Source organism: Callorhinus ursinus, unplaced genomic scaffold (genome assembly GCF_003265705.2).
Source record: "Callorhinus ursinus isolate GAN/ISIS: 27379988/994484 unplaced genomic scaffold, GSC_fseal_2.0 scaffold22, whole genome shotgun sequence".
In the NCBI taxonomy this organism is placed as follows: domain Eukaryota; kingdom Metazoa; phylum Chordata; class Mammalia; order Carnivora; family Otariidae; genus Callorhinus; species Callorhinus ursinus.
Window position 1 is genome coordinate 22,658,505 of NW_027397084.1, and position 18,703 is coordinate 22,677,207.

Genomic DNA, 18,703 nt, shown 5'->3' on the forward strand with positions numbered 1-18,703 from the left:
GACAATAACCTTCCCTGTAAACCACTTTTTACTAAAATGCCTCAGGCTTCCTAGATTGTTTAATGAAGATCTCAAATCTCTTAATAATGACTTTTAAACATCACAACTAATACTTAAACTATTAGGTCTTTTTCTGCTTTTGCCAAAATGTGACCATACCGGTTCTATTTAATTTCAAGAATGTGTTTTATTTCTATAAAATCTACCTCCTTTATACTAAGAATAATCTCATCTCTACCTAATCTCATCACTGCACTGAACGCTGGGAATTCCTTTAACATTAGTTTTGAGTAAGGAACTTATTTTTTTGTAGGTTCAAAATTTGTTTAAAAAATATTTATTTACTTACGTGTTTGTTTTTATTGCTTATTATGGCAATGTCTGTCAGTTATAATAAGCATTGGTAAAAAATAGGAAGAGATACAAATTCCTCCAATTGCTTACTAAAAAAAAAAAAATGCAATGTCAGAATGGATATCGTGTTTCTTATGGAGAAAACACTTATGTAAGTGAACATCAACAAAACTTTCCTAAATAAAGTCACTATTGAGAATTTAAAGAACATATTAATTAAATGACTTTTTTTCATAAGTTGAAGAAAGGGTAACCTAACCTCAAAAATAGTGTTGACGAAACAGTCCCACTAATGTTAATTCAGTAAAACTATTTGAAATGAACAGATTTAAGCTTTGAGTCAAACTTCTCTTCTGCGGGGATATTCTGTCAGCCGATTTACAGAGGAGATAACCTGTGTACAGAAAATTACTTTTTACCTATGAAAACCAGAGTATATCAACAATACATTTTAATTTAAGCACCAGCTAGACACTTAGAGTGACAGGGAAAGTCAGAATATAAGAATGGTGAGGTAATTACCACAAGTCACTTAGAACTAATTCTGTCTTTCAATATTTTGAGCCAATGAGTTGACCAGATTTTCAAAACAATATAATCTCCGCTCCAGAAGACCTCCATTTAAAAGAATATAGACAAATCTGTTGAAAGGGGGTCTGAGGGAGAAGGAGGGGAAGAAGAAAAGCTTACGCTGGAGAAGAAAATGCTGCCAGGTGTTCCCAGTCACTTCTGCTATCCCTTGCTTGCAGTGCCCAGCTGCCCTCAGACGCCAGCCTAACAACTACACGATGGAGGCTCTCTGGGTGACAGGATCCCTCATTTCTCCCCTTTATTTCTTTTATAAATATTTTCACACTTCATCCATACAATACAGCCCTTCTTGCTCTCCTGTTTTGAACTTCTAATGCTTGTTGTATTTACACTTATCACCCAAATTAGAGTTTGTAAAATACTCTACTACTCATTGAGGGAAGGGATATGTAACTGGTTTGTTGAGTATCCCAGTATTTATTACCAGTCTTATAAAAATATGCTTTGTATATTGATTTTAGCGTTTTTCCATTGAAGAGATCATTTAATTAGCCTATAGTGAAATATAATGGTCCCCGCTAAAATGTGAAAAAAAGATACATCTTAAATATGGAAATAGAAATTGATTAGAACAAGCTGAAATTTTATTATAACTATATATATATATATATAAAATCACTGTTTTTGCCTTCAAAATTGAACTATTTTAGATATGATATATTTCTAATATCAAGTTTACTTTCACCTATTTTCTTATATCAAAAGTATGTGCTGCACTTTCCTGAGCTCAGAAAACAGTAATGACTTCAAATTATATCTGTTTCATATGCCATGTAGAAAAATATGAAGAATGAGAATTAATAGTTATCGCGAGCCTAGGGAAAACCTGTTAACATTTCCTAATGTGTTCTTTTAAAAAGCTTTTTAACAAATAGCATTTAAAGTATATTAAATATAATAGGGCCCTTGGGAACTGGTAGAAATAGGTAGTAGAATATGGAATCTTGAAATTCCAAATTGTATTTAGCAAAGCCAATTGCAGTTTTACCCAGCTCATAAATCATTAATGACTAAGATGCTATTCTTTGTTCAGTTTTGGGGGGCTTATGGCTTTATTGTGATGACCTATAGAGTCGGGGTCTATAGTCCTTAGTGCTTAGGCATAGCAATTGCTTGCTTTTAAAAAAATATCAAATTTGCTTTCCCAGAAAAAGAATTTTACTTTTCATGTTACTTAAGTTTTCTTCAGTGTGAGATTTATGGTTATCAATAATGTTAGATTATCTAATGCATAAGGAAAGTTACTAATTTTATGGAAAATAATTATTGAGTCCTAAGTAGGTATAGTAGAATGACCGTATATGCATGTATGCGCGCACACACACACACACACACACACACACACACACACACACACACAGCATTAGGATGCCTTGGATCTGACAGATCTGAGCCTGCTATGACTTTCCAAGGTGGATAACATCTCCATCTTTAAAGATGAGTTAAAAGAATAAGAAAATAAATGCATTTTAGTTAGCTCATGCTGTATCAACTTTGTTAGCCTGAAAATGCATTCTTTTTCCAAATTTAAGAATAATTTTATGTAGTTCCATTTCTAGTGGAAAGACAGATTGAACTGTGTTGGCCTGCAGTCTCTGCAGTCTTGCCTTTCTTTTTATTTCTTCCTCTGAGTAGACTCTGGTGGTCTAGGTAATATGATACTGCTGACTTTCAGCATTGAAAAAAAAAATCCAGGAAGTTTATTTGTAGTTCTCAAATTGGTCGTATTCACAAAAAATCTCATGGGAATTTGGGCTTGTAGGTTTTGTTTTCTTGGCCATACTTGTTTGCATACTAACAGGATCAAGCTAACAAACAAAGGAGTTTGTGTTAGTGTATAAACTAAAATTAATCATGAGCCACAGCCTTTGTAAATCATAGCTGAAAACACAATGGAAGAGTATAATGAATATGCTTGTTACCGTTAGATAAGCACGAGAAACAATGAAGAGATTTCAACACTCATCGGTGGGTATTTTGATGAATATCAATTACTGATAACAACCTGAGGAATTAAAAATCACTTGGCAAACCTTAAGGAAGTTCAGTCTATGCATCTATAATTTCTACGAAGGGCTGTTTGTATCCCTTTACTTTTTGAATTACTTTTCTACCCTAGCTTTTGTCCATTTGGAAGATGTTTCTGATTTCTTTTTCCCCCTGCTTAAAGCTCTTGGTAACTTTTATGGAAGAGTCTTGAAATGTTAACTAGACAAGCAGATTGATGGCTCTGCCATCAGCAGAAATTGAGATAGAAGCTGTTCCCTAGGTACGCTTGGCTTTGTTTTTTGGGGTTTTTGTTGTTGTTGTTGTTGTTTCGTTATATCCTAAATTCCTCAGTTTAAGTAAGCAACCTTCCCACTTACATTCCAAAATCAGTTTATTTTGATTCATAATACATAGTTAACATTTTTCAAAAAGATTTTAGAATAAGTACGCTATTTTTGGAGCAGCCATCAGCAAACTTTTTCTTAGGAATCATATAGCAAATATTTTTAGACATATGAGCCATAATGGCCTCTCTCCCGTCTACTCAGTTCTGCTGTTGGAGCATGAAAGCAACCAGACGCTATATAAACTGAAGGGTGTGGCTCAGCAATGAAATTTTATTTACAAAACTAGGTTGCCAGATTTGGATTCTCGGGTATGGAGTGAGTCAACCCCTATATGGTACACAAACTCATGCTCCCATCCCCCCAAAATGCCAATGTCCTAATCTCCAGAACCTATTGTATTCATGTCAAAAGGGACTTTGCAGATGTGGATTAAGGGTAAGGACATTGAGATGGGGAAATTATCTTGGATTATCTGGGTCGGTCCAATTTAATCACCCGAACCATTAAAAGTGGGTAACTTTTCCCTGTGGCTGTGGTCAGAAATACAACAATAGAGTCAACTACCATAGCTAATTTTGATGATGAAAGAAGAGGGCCTCGAGCAAGGGCTATAGGCAGCCTCTAAAAGCTGAAAACAACCCATGGTTGCCAACCAGGGAGGAAATGTGGACCTTAGTCCTACAACTGCAAGGAATTTTGCTGAAACCTGAATGAGCCTGAATATGGATTTATCCTTAGATCCTCCAGGAAGTAGTATAATCCTGCCAATACTTTGATTTCAGCCTTGTCAAAATCTTGAGCAAGAGATCCAGCTGAGCTCACCAGACTTCTGACCTACAGAAACTGTGAAATAGTAAATTTATGTTGTTCTGTGCTGCTGTTTATAGTAATCTGTTACAGCAGCTGTAGAAAACTAATAACCCTGCATTGGAACGTTGCAAAATTAATTTTAGATTCTGAAGATAATATATATGTAAACATCAATAGTGCCATTTTGAATCAGACATAATATAATACTGATGCTATAGTATTCAGTAAGAATAATTAGCAACTAGAGATTAAATTTTGTCCTGCTGATTATCATACCAGCACTTTAGGAGCCTGATTAAAGGAATCACCAGACATGAGAGAATGGCTCTTGTGAAGGGGTTGTGAGATGTTAGGGAAAATCGGAGGATGCCACAGGACAGCACCACTGAGGCACCACAGGAAGGGTCCTGTGGAACCAGGTGCTGGACGTCAAGGGCAACTCTGGCATTTGTAGATATGTTGTGCTTTTGCAGCGATTTAGTAAAACTTTTCTGCTGGCAGCTGATAGACTGGAACAGTGCAAAATGCCACTGTTGCCCTTGCCTTTGCTACATCCCATAAAAGTATTATTAATATACATTATAATATCCTCTTGGCTGTAAAAGGAAAAGACTTAAGCTGTTATGTGTTATCTATATGAAATCTAGTTATTTAACTGTTTTTTTAAAGTTATTTGCCACTCCAACTCATAGCAAATACTTGGAGAGTTTCTGCCCCTAGAAAACCCATGTGTTTTTGGAAGGTGCACCAGACTCCTGTGCAGACATTGTTGGAAATGATGTAATCATATAATCCTACATGGATAAGACACTCTAAGATACCTACATGGAGGCAATGATTTTCTTTGAAGAACATGCATACAAATAATCCCTGATAGTGGTTTGACTTTTTACTATTTCCCATATGTCAAATAGGCAGTATTCACTGGGAAATAATGTACATTCAGGTTAGTGATATATCTCAGAAATTAGAGAAGCAAGCTCTTATCATATCCACAAAAATAGTGTCATCTGGTTAATGTGGGCTAGTGAGTAACCACATAGCAGAAGCTGAATTAAATATATGCTGTTTCTTTATGTTCCAATTAAGTAGCTGCCAACTCCTCAAGAAGCTATGCAACATGGATGCGACTCATCCTGTTAAAACAATATTCTGCATTTCTCACTTCAGTGGTCTTTATGTCAGTGTGCTTAGTGAAAGCCAGTTCCTTCTCCTCCACATTGACTGGTTCTCAATGTGATGCTTTCTACAGAACCCCCATGAATCTATCCAAAAATCCCTTTATATCCATTCTCCTGTTAAGTAAAGAACACAGTATTGCAGTTTCAATGGTGCTCTTTAGACTTCAGGTATATGTCAGCTACCCTTTCAAAAAAAAAGAAAAAAGAAAAAAAGAGAGAGTGTTAGAACCAGATTTAGTTGTTTATAAGTATCATTTAAAAATACAAAAATATGGAACGGTACTTCCCATACTTTAAAAAAGGATTTGGAGAACATTCAACAGATCATTTTCTTTTGTTGAGTTTCATACACTTTTTTCAATATACCACCCTTGGGTGGTATATTACACTTTCAGGGACTATGAAGCCGTTTATATGTTAAAAGAAGTACTCTCACTGATCAGCTTTTAGTGACCTTTCATAGATTTGACTATGGAAAAATTTACATCCACAAGATCTTACCTCCCCTAGCATACATTCCTTAGATTTTTTAAATGTGTCTTTTCTCAAGTAGTATTAGAATTATATGCAAGATATAAAATAGTCTTTTGTGGGTCAGGTCAATCATTTTGGAAATGTTCTCAAGGGATTCCCAAAATCTATTTGTGCAGTTATATAACTACAATTAAGTTTTAGTGGGGAAAGAAAGGGAACATAAGCTTAGCAAAACCCACGTATTTTTAATGCAATGCCTTTATGTCTAAAATTCTGAAAATTAAAGAAAGTGAAGTGTCCATTGAACAATCTTCCTCCCATCTGCATTCAAGAAGTCAATGTGCAATGCACTAGAAGATGTGACAGAGGGAGTCATCCTGGAACATCTAAGTCAGAAAACTGGAAATGTTGATAGACTTCTGATGAAGTCACTGCCCTTCTTCATGCCCTTAGATGCCTCCTCTGTTTGCTTGCTTTGTCTCTATAGACAAGAGGATATATTGTTTTAAGAGGAATATGAAAGGTAAAAGAAAGTTAAAATGTTTCCAGACTTGGAAGTTGCTATGGCATATCAAGCACTAAACATTTGAAAGTTTGAAGAAGAACAGGGTAAAGAAACCAATTAATGTCTGTTGTGTGTGTCTTGAGAAGCATTTCTTCAGATTTGATGTGGATAGAAACTGTGTTGGGTGGAGGCAGTAATAATTAAAATGCACATTCCTAGGAATAGCCCAATCTCAAAATTTGTGGAGCCAAGGACTCTAAATTTTTAATAAGCATCCCAGTTGATTCTAGAGTAGGTCCAAAGAAAATCATTGGAAAACGCTAAGATAGCAAGAGTGTAATAAGCATAGCATGTGGATTGAATTTACTCAGAAATGAATAACACCAAAGAAAAAATAAAGAAACTTGGTCTTCATTCATTTTTACTGTGACTTTACTGTTATCTTTTCTGTGATCAACTTCCTTCAGATCTCTGCTCAAATATCATCTTATTGGTGAAGGCCTCCAAGCATATAAAATTGCAACTCACTCACTTCCCAGTCTTTCCTGTCATTGTGATTTACACATAGCACAGATTACCATCCAGCATATTATATATTTATGTGTTTATGTTATTTGTCTCTCTCTCTGCCTCCTTCACTATAGTTAAGTTTATGAAGCAAGAATTTTGTTTTGTTCACTGCTGTATCCTCAGTGCTTCAAAGGGTACCTGGAAGGTAATAGGTGTTTACTAAGTGATTTTTGTATGAATGACTAAATGAAATTTACCATAGTAAGAGTAATTTACCATAGGGAGATGTATTTAGGATATTCTATAGCGGGAAAAAAAACTACTTGGAAGACAGTTTTGAAAGAAGAAAAGGAATTCACTTATGAATGTCATTCAAGAATCACTGTGGGCTAGAACTAGAAAGTATGTCCAAATCCCCTATTCTATTAAAAAAAACAAAAAGTTACGCAGACCAAAGGAAAAGAGAGAACCACCCATAGAAATACATTGACAAAGCCGGTGATATACTGTTAAATAGGCATATTGGTTTGTTGATGTGGAAACAGGAGAGAAGTAAATGAAGTAAAGTAAAAAACAGTGAAGACTATTAAAGAAACTTGGAAGTGGTGTGTTAAACAATGGTAATGAGGAAATTTGGGTCATGCTACATGTTTTAAATGCCTTAAAATCAGGTGAGTAGAAATATTTAACTTGAGTTCAACTATTCTGTTTTGAATGGGGTCAAGAGAGACAGTTTTTTGTTGTTGTTTCTTTGTTTGCTTGTTTTACCAAAAATGTGTTTTTCAAGAAAAGAGTATACTTTAGAAAAGTTTTCAGTATATGCAATTTTAATATTTTAAGTGTCGATGAGATTGACAGCTTTGTAAATGAATTTTGTTAAGCACACTTGTCTCATTTGGTTGAGAATTGTTTGCTTTCTTAGTTTAATGCATTTCTTAAATCTACTTCTATAGGCTAGTGCACAGCTCGCCTATTTTCCTCTTGTTCCTGTGATTATGTTTTGTTACTGTCTGTTGGGCTCACCATTTCTTGTTATCGATTTCCTGTAAATTCCTCATAACAGATCTTGTAGCAGAGCACCTTTGAGAAAAGTATCTAAAACTTATAACAAATATTTTACAAGTGGTTTCCCAGCAGAACCTTTTAGCCAGTTTTTTTTTTTTTCCATGTTTAGGATTCATTCATCATTGATGTTTGCTTTATGTTTCCCATTGCACGTTCTTTTTCCTTAAGCAATTGGTCTATCCAGATACTAAGATTCCTCAAATTTGTTTGTTCTGCTTATTTTTCTAAACTTCAAATATTTAAATAATTGACCTCAGCTCACAGACTTACATGTTGGTAACTGCACTAGAATGAACGCTCACAGAGGGGTATCTGTCTGTCGTGTAGGTTCCAGAATGCATAGTGAAACACAAGATTGAGTGGTGCATTTTGGAACCTATAATAATTCTCACATGGACGCTTTTTAAATTTTCACAAGGACAAGAAGAGAGAGAAGTATGAGATAAGATCCAAGAGATGAGGAGTGAAGAAGGTAGAAGATAAAACTAAGGTTAACAATGGCATGGATTAAGGGTAGAATAAGCATTTCTCACCTTTATACTTTTATCTGAAAGTGGAAATCACTTTCTTCAGGACATTAAAAAGGAAAGATATCCAAACAATTAAGGTCATATTATATTTCTCTTATAATATTATTTTCTGTTGTAACCTGTTATGAATTCTAAATATGAAATATTAATCCTATAATCAGTATCCTATATTGGTTTATATAGAGATTTAACTTTATCTAACTCATACATTACTAAAAGAAGTGAACTAGATTCAGAAGAACTACTATCTCAGGTTCTTCACCCATAATTAGTTTCTATATTCATGAAATATATACTCCCATACCCCTCATTGTGATATTTCAAGGATAATGTATTCTCTACAAAGTGTTCTGAGGTCTTTTGAACAAATCCCCTGATAAAATGTAGTATAGCTTTATGATGCAACATTGTAGTTATGCTAAGGATTTCTTAGAAAGTCACAGATTGAATGAAAATTTCAGCTAAAACCAGATAGGTTCTCATGGGACAGAGGAAGAAAACTATCTGGGGGAAAAAAAGGAAAGAAAACAGTTTGAAGCACCATCTCCTTCTATGACCCTCCCCAGATCTAGACCTCATGTAGAACCTCATTAACACTCACTTACTTGATGAAACTTGGTCTAACACAAGCCATGATGCCCCTCATTTCTCCCTTACACGGTATGACTAGTGACACTTATAAAAACAAGGCTCTTTGTTGTTATATAAATATTGCATATGTGTGTTCCTCATCAACCTCTTTAAGACTATAACCTTTTTCAGGGAAGGAGCCTCTTTATGCTCTAAGAGCATAGTTTATAGGTATGAGCATTTGACAAGAAGAAAGATACCTTGGGTATGCAGTCTTTGAGGGATTTTTGGTAATGGTGTTAAAATATTGGGATTAGTCAAATGTCCTAATTAAAATGAAAAATAAAATTGGGGTGGATTTCACAAATTTTGGAATCACTATTTTTAATGTTTATTTCTAGTGAAATGCTAGAACAGATCCAACAAACAGCACTTAGAAAGACAACATTTTACACAGAGCCTGCCTAGACTTTTAAAGAGGTTGTTTTGCCAGATATACCTCAGTGATCATATACTAAGACAAGACTGAGGGGTGGGGGGTGGCAGTCATGGAGGGAGCATGTCCACCTACGGAACAGAGCCAGTAGCCTGTTTCAGGATTGTAACTTTTATCTGCCTTGACCTAGTCATCATTTTTATTAATGACTTGGTTGGATGAGGACATAGATACCAAGCTTGTTTCTTAATCCTGTAAAGATTAAAAAGTTTTGAATCATTGGTGAATGTATGGGATGTCAAAATCAGGATTCAAAAAGTCTCTCCTAGACTTCAGTGTATAAGTAATCAAGCTGAGGAAGAGACTCCCAAAATATCTGATACAGTCTTAGCTTGCATTATTAGGAATATGGCACCTACAGGGGAGGGGCAATAGCACCACTTTGTTCTGCCCAGGCAGGACACATATGGATGGTTTCCCTAAACACACCTCAAAAGTATGTGCTCTTGGGCGCCTGGGTGGCTCAGTCGTTAAGTGTCTGCCTTCAGCTCAGGTCATGATCCCAGGGTCCTGGGATCGAGTCCCACATCGGGCTCCCTCCTCAGCGGGAAGCCTGCTCTCCCTCTCCCACTCATGCTGCTTGTGTTCCTGCTCTCGCTATTTCTGTCTCTGTCAAATAAATAAATAAAATCTTAAAAAAAAAAGTATGTGCTCTAGGAAATGAGTAATGTGGAGAATGAGAGAACCTGAAACCAATAGAGTACGTTTACTAAAGAAGAGGACTCTTCAGGGGTAGAATAGCATGTGTAGATATCTAAAGATAATCATGTAAAGGAAGAATTATTAGGCTAGTTTCAAAGGGCAAAATAAGGTCCAAAGAATGTGACAGACTGACAGAAAGAAAACAGACAATTAGTACTCTTTAAAACAGAAAGCACTTCCCAAGATAATGGAAACCTCACTGCATCATCCTGAGGGTCAGGGTGGCCACTCATACATATAAAATTATTGAACTGAATAAAAATTTGGCACTTTTTTTTACATAGTTTCAATAGACATGATTCTATACAAAAATAATCTGTTGATTAAGAAGATATTGCAAGCCATGACGTATAAACTTGTCAAATCCCTATGTTGTACACCTGAAACTAATGTAACATTGTCTGTGAACTATTTAAAAAAAAAACAAAACAAAACACTTTGCCTTGGTCTAGATGTGGCCACATCTGCATTTTCTTTCAATCGATTTCAAAAGAATGAGATGGTCTTTAAAAGATAACAATAGCTCTACTGGGACTTTAGCGTTTTTACACTTTAGATTAGGTTCATAGGAAGGAAATGATTAAACTTGATATTTCTTTCCAAATTCAAAAGAATATCCCATGTTATGGTTCCATCTCCATCTTCACTCAATAGGTGTAATTATTATAATTAAGGAGACATACAAAGGGGTTATTAAATAGTGGATCTGGTTTAGTTCATGCTAATTGTGAAATACACCCCAAGAGGGCAGCCATGAATGACTTGCTAGGGGGTAGGCAGCGTGGTGGGGCAGAGGAATTTGCATATCAGGTACAAATTTATACTTAAAATCCCTTTTAATGAAACTTATATTCTTCATACTTTAAGGGAATGCTGTGAGGTGCATCGATTTTTATTGCATTCATCATCATTTTTGAATAAAATGTTCCTTTTAAAAAAATACAGCCATTAATAATGAACACCTTTTTAGAAAAAAAAAGAAGAAGAAGAAGCTATTGCAATCCAACACACTCTCTGGAAATGGACAGTTAATGCAACCATCTCTTGCCCCGAGGAAGGTGACAACTAGAGGCTAATGAGGGTGGTGGTGGTGTTTGTTCCTGTGCATAATACAGAATGTTTCCCTGTGATTTCCATTTTGTAGATATTTTGGTCTTCTGAAAAGAAATAATCCAGCAATTAATATTTTACAGGTAAAAAAATGAAATCTATTAGAAATTAGGTAATTTCTAAATTATCAAAATATGGACCTTGTGCTAAATGAGAGCTTCACTTTCAATTTTCAAAGAAAAACTAAATATAGGTTATGACGTTTGTAATAAATGTATTGTTTTCATGACGAGAATTTCATAAAATGCATCAACAAGTCTGAGAAAGGACATACAAATTTTTTATGCAAAAAAAAATAGAGATGGGATCTTGAAAGTATCATAATGCAAGATAAGAAATCTGCCATTCTGTTTGCATTTCACAGAAACCTTCCATTTTTGTTGTATGTATTCAAGAGACATTTCTTCTTTCTCTGCTTATTTTTAGGGTACTTTGAATCCCTATTGTGTGTTATGGGATGACTCAAAAACGTAAGTGACAGATGTTTTCTTATATTACTTTGGGTTAAATATTCAAAGCACATTAAGTTATTTCAGCTTCCTGCTAGTCAACAGGAATATGATAAGTTAGTGGGATGTGAGTTACACTCAGAAAACATTCTCCCTTTTGAATCTGTAGGACGGGATGATGAATGTGTTTGTGTGTGATGATGCCATCAGATTACGTCCCAAGATAGGATTGCACTACCTAATATGTAAGGCACATTGCAATGCAAATTTCATGAGGATTTTTTAAATGCTCTGGTATTTTAAAATCACAGAAGCTCAAATGCTATTGCAACATTTTGTCCTAGTCATTCAGCTTAGCATTGCAGGATAAAATAGAAATCTCTATGGTCATTTAGCCAATACATTACTTGCATGACCTTGAATCTATTATCAGAGTAATGTGATATTTATCTGGCCCTTCCAAACTGCTTTGTTATAAAAACATTGAGTGACATTTAATTTTCTTATTCATATATTTTATAAATTCATGAAGACAAAAGAAAACAATTGCAATAAATAAGGATTAATAATTCTTCAAGGCATTCCTTTGTACAAGTAATTGCAATATATCTCATCAAAATCATCTTAGTCTCATCAGTAATTCTATGAGATTTAAGGAAGTTCTCACAGAGCAGAAAAATCCTGATTAAGTGTTAATTAGACACTTATATTTTAAATACTTATGTACATTTATTTCCAGATTATACAACCTTTTTTTTGTTTTGTTTTGCATGGAGGGGAGATAAACATCAATCAGTCCCAAAGGCTAATACCGCCATGTGGGTGCTGTCAGATAGGGAACCACGTTGTTGAGTTCTAGGTATTCTAAGTTCTTCACCCTAAATCTGATCTACAGCTGAGGTTTTATTATGTTATTTCCATCTCACCAGTAACTGTACTGGAGAGTCTAGAAGAAAGACATAATTAGAATTCCAGGTAAAGAAGAAACCCAATGGATGTGGTTATTTCTAGGGTACTGATAGAGTTTACATTATAGTATTTAGGTGGCTGATGAATCAATAATATTGGGCATATTATTTGCTGTAGATTCTGATATTCTAGGGATCCTCTTCTCCAAAGAATTTTAGTGCCATGAGGAGGATCCACGTTGCCCTGGTGATAACATGCCCTGGATTTCCTCACTGATGTCATTATTTTTTCTTTTTGAAACACAATACAGAAATCCATGATAGTGGGGTGCCTGGGTGGCTCAGTCATTAAGCGTCTGCCTTCAGCTCAGGTCATGATCCCAGGGTCCTGGGATTGAGCCCCATGTCGGGCTCCCTGCTCGGCGGGAAGCCTGCTTCTCCCTCTCCCACTCCCCCTGCTTGTGTTCCCTCTTTCGCATTCTCTCTCTCTGTCAAGTAAATAAAATAAAATCTTAAAAAAAAAAAAAAAAAAGAAATCCATGGTAGAAAAATTTTTGCAAGCTTTGCTCTCTACCAATAGCCGGAGAAGACTCTAGGAGTATGTTCTGAGGCACTGTTTAGTCCTTTATATAGCCAAGGGAAGAATGAAATTCTACAAAAATCTAATTGAATATTTTCTACTTAAAAAAATATGCCATCTTAAACTCCTGATTATAGCTACTTGCATATCTTCATGAATAATAACCAACTTGGATGTAGTTTTATTATCTTTTTAGTGGTAGAATGTGCTTCAGTGTTAATCCAAACAGGGGAAGTGTTAGTTATTCCTAAAGACCTTTGGAACTGTTAAAGGAATACTATGAGAAGAAACAGCATTCCCCTATTGTGTGACTCTCTTGGTTTCCTTTCACAGAATGTCTAAGGTTTTAATTTTAATTTAGAAATTAAAGGTTAGCACTAATCTCGGGAATCAATCACACTCTCCAACATCTGCTAAAACATCATTCTTATCCATGACAAAACAAACAAACACCCCCATGTCTTAGCTTTACAAAAGTCAACTTTTAAGTTGTCCTTGAAAAAAACTATTCAGTCAGAGGTGTGGTTAGCTGCCTTTCAAAGGAGATTATTTGAAGAGATCAGTGTAGTTCATGTTTCCTTGATGTACCTGAAAAGTAATCAAAACTGACAGAACTTCTGTCCCATCACACTTTTTACCAGAGTGTTTTATCATTAAGTTATTTTTCTGGGTGAGTTTTAAACAATGAAGGTTAAGACAACTTTATTTTCTTCACGTTTGTTTTATTTTGATCATGTTCTTATATAGACATAATAGCTTTACCAGTGCAGTGATTTCAACTTTGAGTATAAGTGCTCTAAGTATAGTTAGTAGTGAATAGATATGGCTACTAATTTTTGTACAGAAAAGAGTTGACTTAAATGATGTTTTCAAGATTGCAATAATAAAGTTGAAATTAGAAGTTGTCTAATAATTTTGGTTTATGTTATCAGATTGTCTTACCTTTTTCATTGAGGTATAATTGATATATAACATTATATTTGTCTCAGTGATTTGTATATTGCAAAATGATCACCACAATAAGTCTAGTTAACATCCATCACCACACACAGTTACAACTTTTTTTCTTGTGATGAGAATTTTAATGATTTACTTTCTTAGCAACAGTCAAATATGCAACACAGTATTAACTATAATCACCATGTTCTCAATTATATCCCCATGGCCTGTTTATTGTATAACGGGAAGTTTCTACCTTTTGACCTCCTTCACTCATTTTGTCCACCCCATGTTCCCCTCCCCTCTGGCAACATCAAATTGCCTTACTTTTAATTTTTTAATTATTTTTATTATAAAATTAATATCTGAGTATCTTTTACTTATAAAACTTTAAAACATAACTGCTAAGGCAAAAGTCCCCATTAATCATTACCAACTTGGGTGTCTACATCCACTCATCTCCCCAAGGGAGATTTACATTTTGTTATGTATAATTTCAGGTATCCACTTATGCATTGACATATGTATGCAGCCATAGAAATTAATACTATTGTTACATAAATAATATCATACAGTATGTAACACTGGCATCCTCAATTTTTAATTCCACAATATGTTGTGGAAACTTTAAAACTGTACTACATATGTTACACTTTCTTGTATGTACTACATTATATAGATATATAATAATTGATCTAGTATTCCTAATATTGATGGCGTTGAGGTGATTTTCAACTTATTTAATGAAATGAACTGTGCTTCTGTGTACCTCCTTGTATATTCCTTCTTGAGGTTGTCTCTGACCATCCAGTTGAAAGTGTTACTCTCTTATTCTATCACCCGATTTTATATTCTTCACAGCATGCATTCCTACTTCCTTATTTATTTTTGTTTGCTTATTGTCTGTCTCCCCCACTAGGAAGTAAATGCCATGAGAGAGATAATTTATCTTTCTTGTTCATCACTGCACTCTTAATGCCTAGGACACCTGCGCACAGTATATATTCAATAAGTACTTCAACTGGTTAGTTTTGCACAAGAATAAATATTTGCATATTTCTCAGGTACTGTTTCTCTTTAAGAATTATTTCCATTTATGTTTCATCTTATTAATTCCAGCAACAATTAGACCTAACATTGGAAGTTTAAAGGGAAAATGCTTCAGCTTGGTACAATACTGAGGTCCATTATAAATGGTCAATTTTATTTCTAATGATAATCTGTTACCCTGATAATCCCAATCAAAGATATTTTATTTCATTTTATTTTATTCAAACCAATCAGAATAAAATAATTTTAGACAATTTCAAAACATATTTTTATTTTATTCTGACCAATCAGAATAAAATAATTTTAGACAATTTCAAAACATATTTTTATCTTGCTTTGGCTAACTAACTGACAGGATGCAGAAAATGTTTCATTATGGGTGACCCATGTAATAAATTGAAAGTACTTTCTCACTTCAGAAATAGGCTTTTTTGGTTAGGAGAAGTGTTTCTTTTTAAATGTTTAAATGTTTTCTTTTAATATAGCTAACAAAGTTATCATTAGGATAATAGTTTGCACATTCTTTGAGATACTCTAAATTTAGATTTTGAGTATTAGATCATGTGTGATGACTACATTTCCTGGAAAACCCGTAATTAACCTGTGGTCTTTTAATTAACCTGTGGTCTTTCTCCATGGGTCTGAGTAACACCATCTGATGCTATCAGGTCTGTGAAGGATCATGTTTGTTTTCAGAAAATGTTTCAGAGTGTCAATCATGTGAATTTTAATTATAATTTTGTAACTATGCTGAACAGTTTTATCAATCCATTTATAACTTATGTGCCTCCTTGTGGTTGAAAACAAAAACTTTTAATGGGCTTTCCATTTTTCTACATTTCAAATTGATTTATTGCAGTTAGGAGTAGCAATAGTCACATTTTGACTGAGACTGATACTGGCTTGTTTTATCTCAAAGTAATTGAACTGAAGTGATTCCTCTCCTTTGCTTCTATTATCTATTTAGCTTCTATTTCTTCATCCCCAGGACTTTTCCCTCTCTTTTGTCATTTATATTGGAAGTCACCATTTCATTTACCTGACAATATGATTCCTAAAAATATAAAACTAACACTCTGGCCTCATGCCATCACTCTAGAGGGGTTACCATCTTTTTCTTTGCCCTTCAGGTGACTGACCTACTTATGCCATTATGGAGACATGATGTCATAACTTAAAAAGAAAAGATCTATTAGCTTTTAGAAGTTTGACACAATCATACAAAGCATTACTCTCATTGGGAAACCAACCTTTCCCCTCCAAGTGATAACCAAATGATAAAGCTCTAACATAAGGCCTCATTCACACTGTCAGACTCGGCAAATTGATATGGACAGAACTTGAAAGAACAAGGGAGAGATCTAGTTGGAGACTTAATTTATACAATAGTTAAGAAAGAAAGTAGACAAAGAACAGCTATGCAAAACAGTAATATGATGGTCCTATTGTTTTAGAGGACATATGGAAGCATCTTTACAGACCTACAATTACCTAACTGAAATCTTTTCTTGAACAGCAGTGAAAAAAGGAAGTCTCTCTTCAAAATATTCAGCATACATATAGCCATGATTCCAATAGATCACTATTTCTAGAATTTCTTAGTGATCCTCTCCCTCTGCCCCTCCCCCCACTTTTGTATGCACACACTCTCTCAAATAAATAAAATAAAAAAATCTTTAAAATATGTTAAACTGTAATGGAGTACATCATGGTAGTAAGTACTTTGGAAATAAATTATGTGATTATATTATAAACATATGGTTATTCAGCCTTCCAAATTAACATTATTATGCGCAACTTCTAATATGTCCAATATATGTCCTAGGTGTCAACATGTTCATTTTTACTGGATAGTCTCTAAGGTCATGTTTGCCCTTCTGTAGTGAGTGGTAAGAAATAAATAACTCTTTCTGACTGGCATTTACTATAATTTTGTCTCAGTAGGTATATTCAGAGCCCATATGGATCTAACTGCAGAAGCAATTAAGATGTCAGGATTCCATGGGAATTTCCCACTATCCATTCAGTGATCAATTCTTAAATAATATCAAACTATGTTATTATGCTTTATTTCCTTTCATTATACTCACACTAACAGAAATGAGAATATCAGACTTTTACATTATCAAAATACTTAGTCCTTGTAAATTAAAATTGGCCAATCTCCAATAACAAATATTGTATCATGGGTCAAAAATAATCACACCCAAATTCTTAACAGTTATTTGTTTTCAGATTTATCATTGATAAAATGTTGCTTTTGTTTGCAAAAATCTGTGCTTTTTTAAAAATACTACAAAATCAATAGAAAAACCATAATAATTTGAGAAAATAGCAAGACAAAGATCTTTGGTAGGAAACTAAATGGAGCTTTCTTTACTTTTATTTTTCTGTCTTAGACTGTACATTATTTTTTATTGTTATGTTAATCACCATATATTACATCATTAGTTTTTGATGTAGTGTTCCATGATTCATTGTTTGTGCATAACACCCAGTGCTCCATGTAGAACGTGCCCCCTTGAATACCCATCACCAGGCTAACCCATCTCCCCACCCTCCTCCCCTCTAGAACCCTCAGTTTGTTTTTCAGAGTCCATCGTCTCTCATGGTTCATCTCCCCCTATGACTTACTCCCCCTCATTCTTCCCCTCCTGCTATTTTCTTCATTGTGTTTTTTCTTAACATATGTTGCATTATTTGTCGCAGAAGTACAGATCTGCGACTCAACAGTCTTGCACAATTCACAGCGCTCACCAAAGCACATACCCTCCCCAATGCCTATCACCCAGCCACCCCATCCCTCCCACCCCCGACCACTCCAGCAACACACAGTTTGTTTCCTGAGATTAAGAATTCCTCATATCAGTGAGGTCATGTGATACATGTCTTTCTCTGATTGACTTATTTCACTCAGCATAAGACCCTCCAGTTCCATCCATGTCATTGCAAATGGCAAGATCTCATTCCTTTTGATGGCTGCATAATATTCCATTGTGTATATATACCACCTCTTCTTTATCCATTCATCTGTCGATGGACATCTTGGCTCTTTCCATGGTTTGGCTATTGTGGACATTGCTGCTATAAACATTGGGGTGCACATACCCCTTCGGGACCCTACATTTGTATCTTTGTGGTAAATACCCAGTAGTGCAATTGCTGGATCGTATGGTAGCTCTATTTTCAACTGTTTGAGGAACCTCCATACTGTTTTCCAGAGTAGCTGCACCAGCTTGCATTCCCACCAACAGTGTAGGAGGGTTCCCCTTTCTCCACATCCCCGCCAACATCTGTCGTTTGCTGACTTGTTAATTTTAGCTATTTTGACTGGTGTGAGGTGGTATCTCATTGAGGTTTTGATTTGGATTTCCCTGATGCCGAGTGATGTTGAGCACTTTTTCATGTGTCTGTTGGCCATTTGGATGTCTTCTTTGGAAAAATGTCTGTTCGTGTCTTCTGCCCATTTCTTGATTGGATTATTTGTTCTTTGGGTGTTGAGTTTGATAAGTTTTTTTTATAGATTTTGGATACTAGCCCTTT

General features: G+C 34.9%; 1 protein-coding gene across 4 annotated transcripts in view; it reads left to right on the top strand.

The window, feature by feature from the left end:
* Nucleotides 1–18,703, top strand: part of ADGRB3 (adhesion G protein-coupled receptor B3) — a 722,049-nt gene that overhangs the window by 412,780 nt on the left and 290,566 nt on the right. For all 4 annotated transcript variants that reach the window (XM_073905165.1, XM_073905166.1, XM_073905164.1 and 1 more), the window contains one exon: nt 11,661–11,704. In XM_073905165.1, the coding sequence (XP_073761266.1) occupies nt 11,661–11,704 (44 nt within the window). The remainder of the gene's footprint in view (nt 1–11,660; nt 11,705–18,703) is intronic.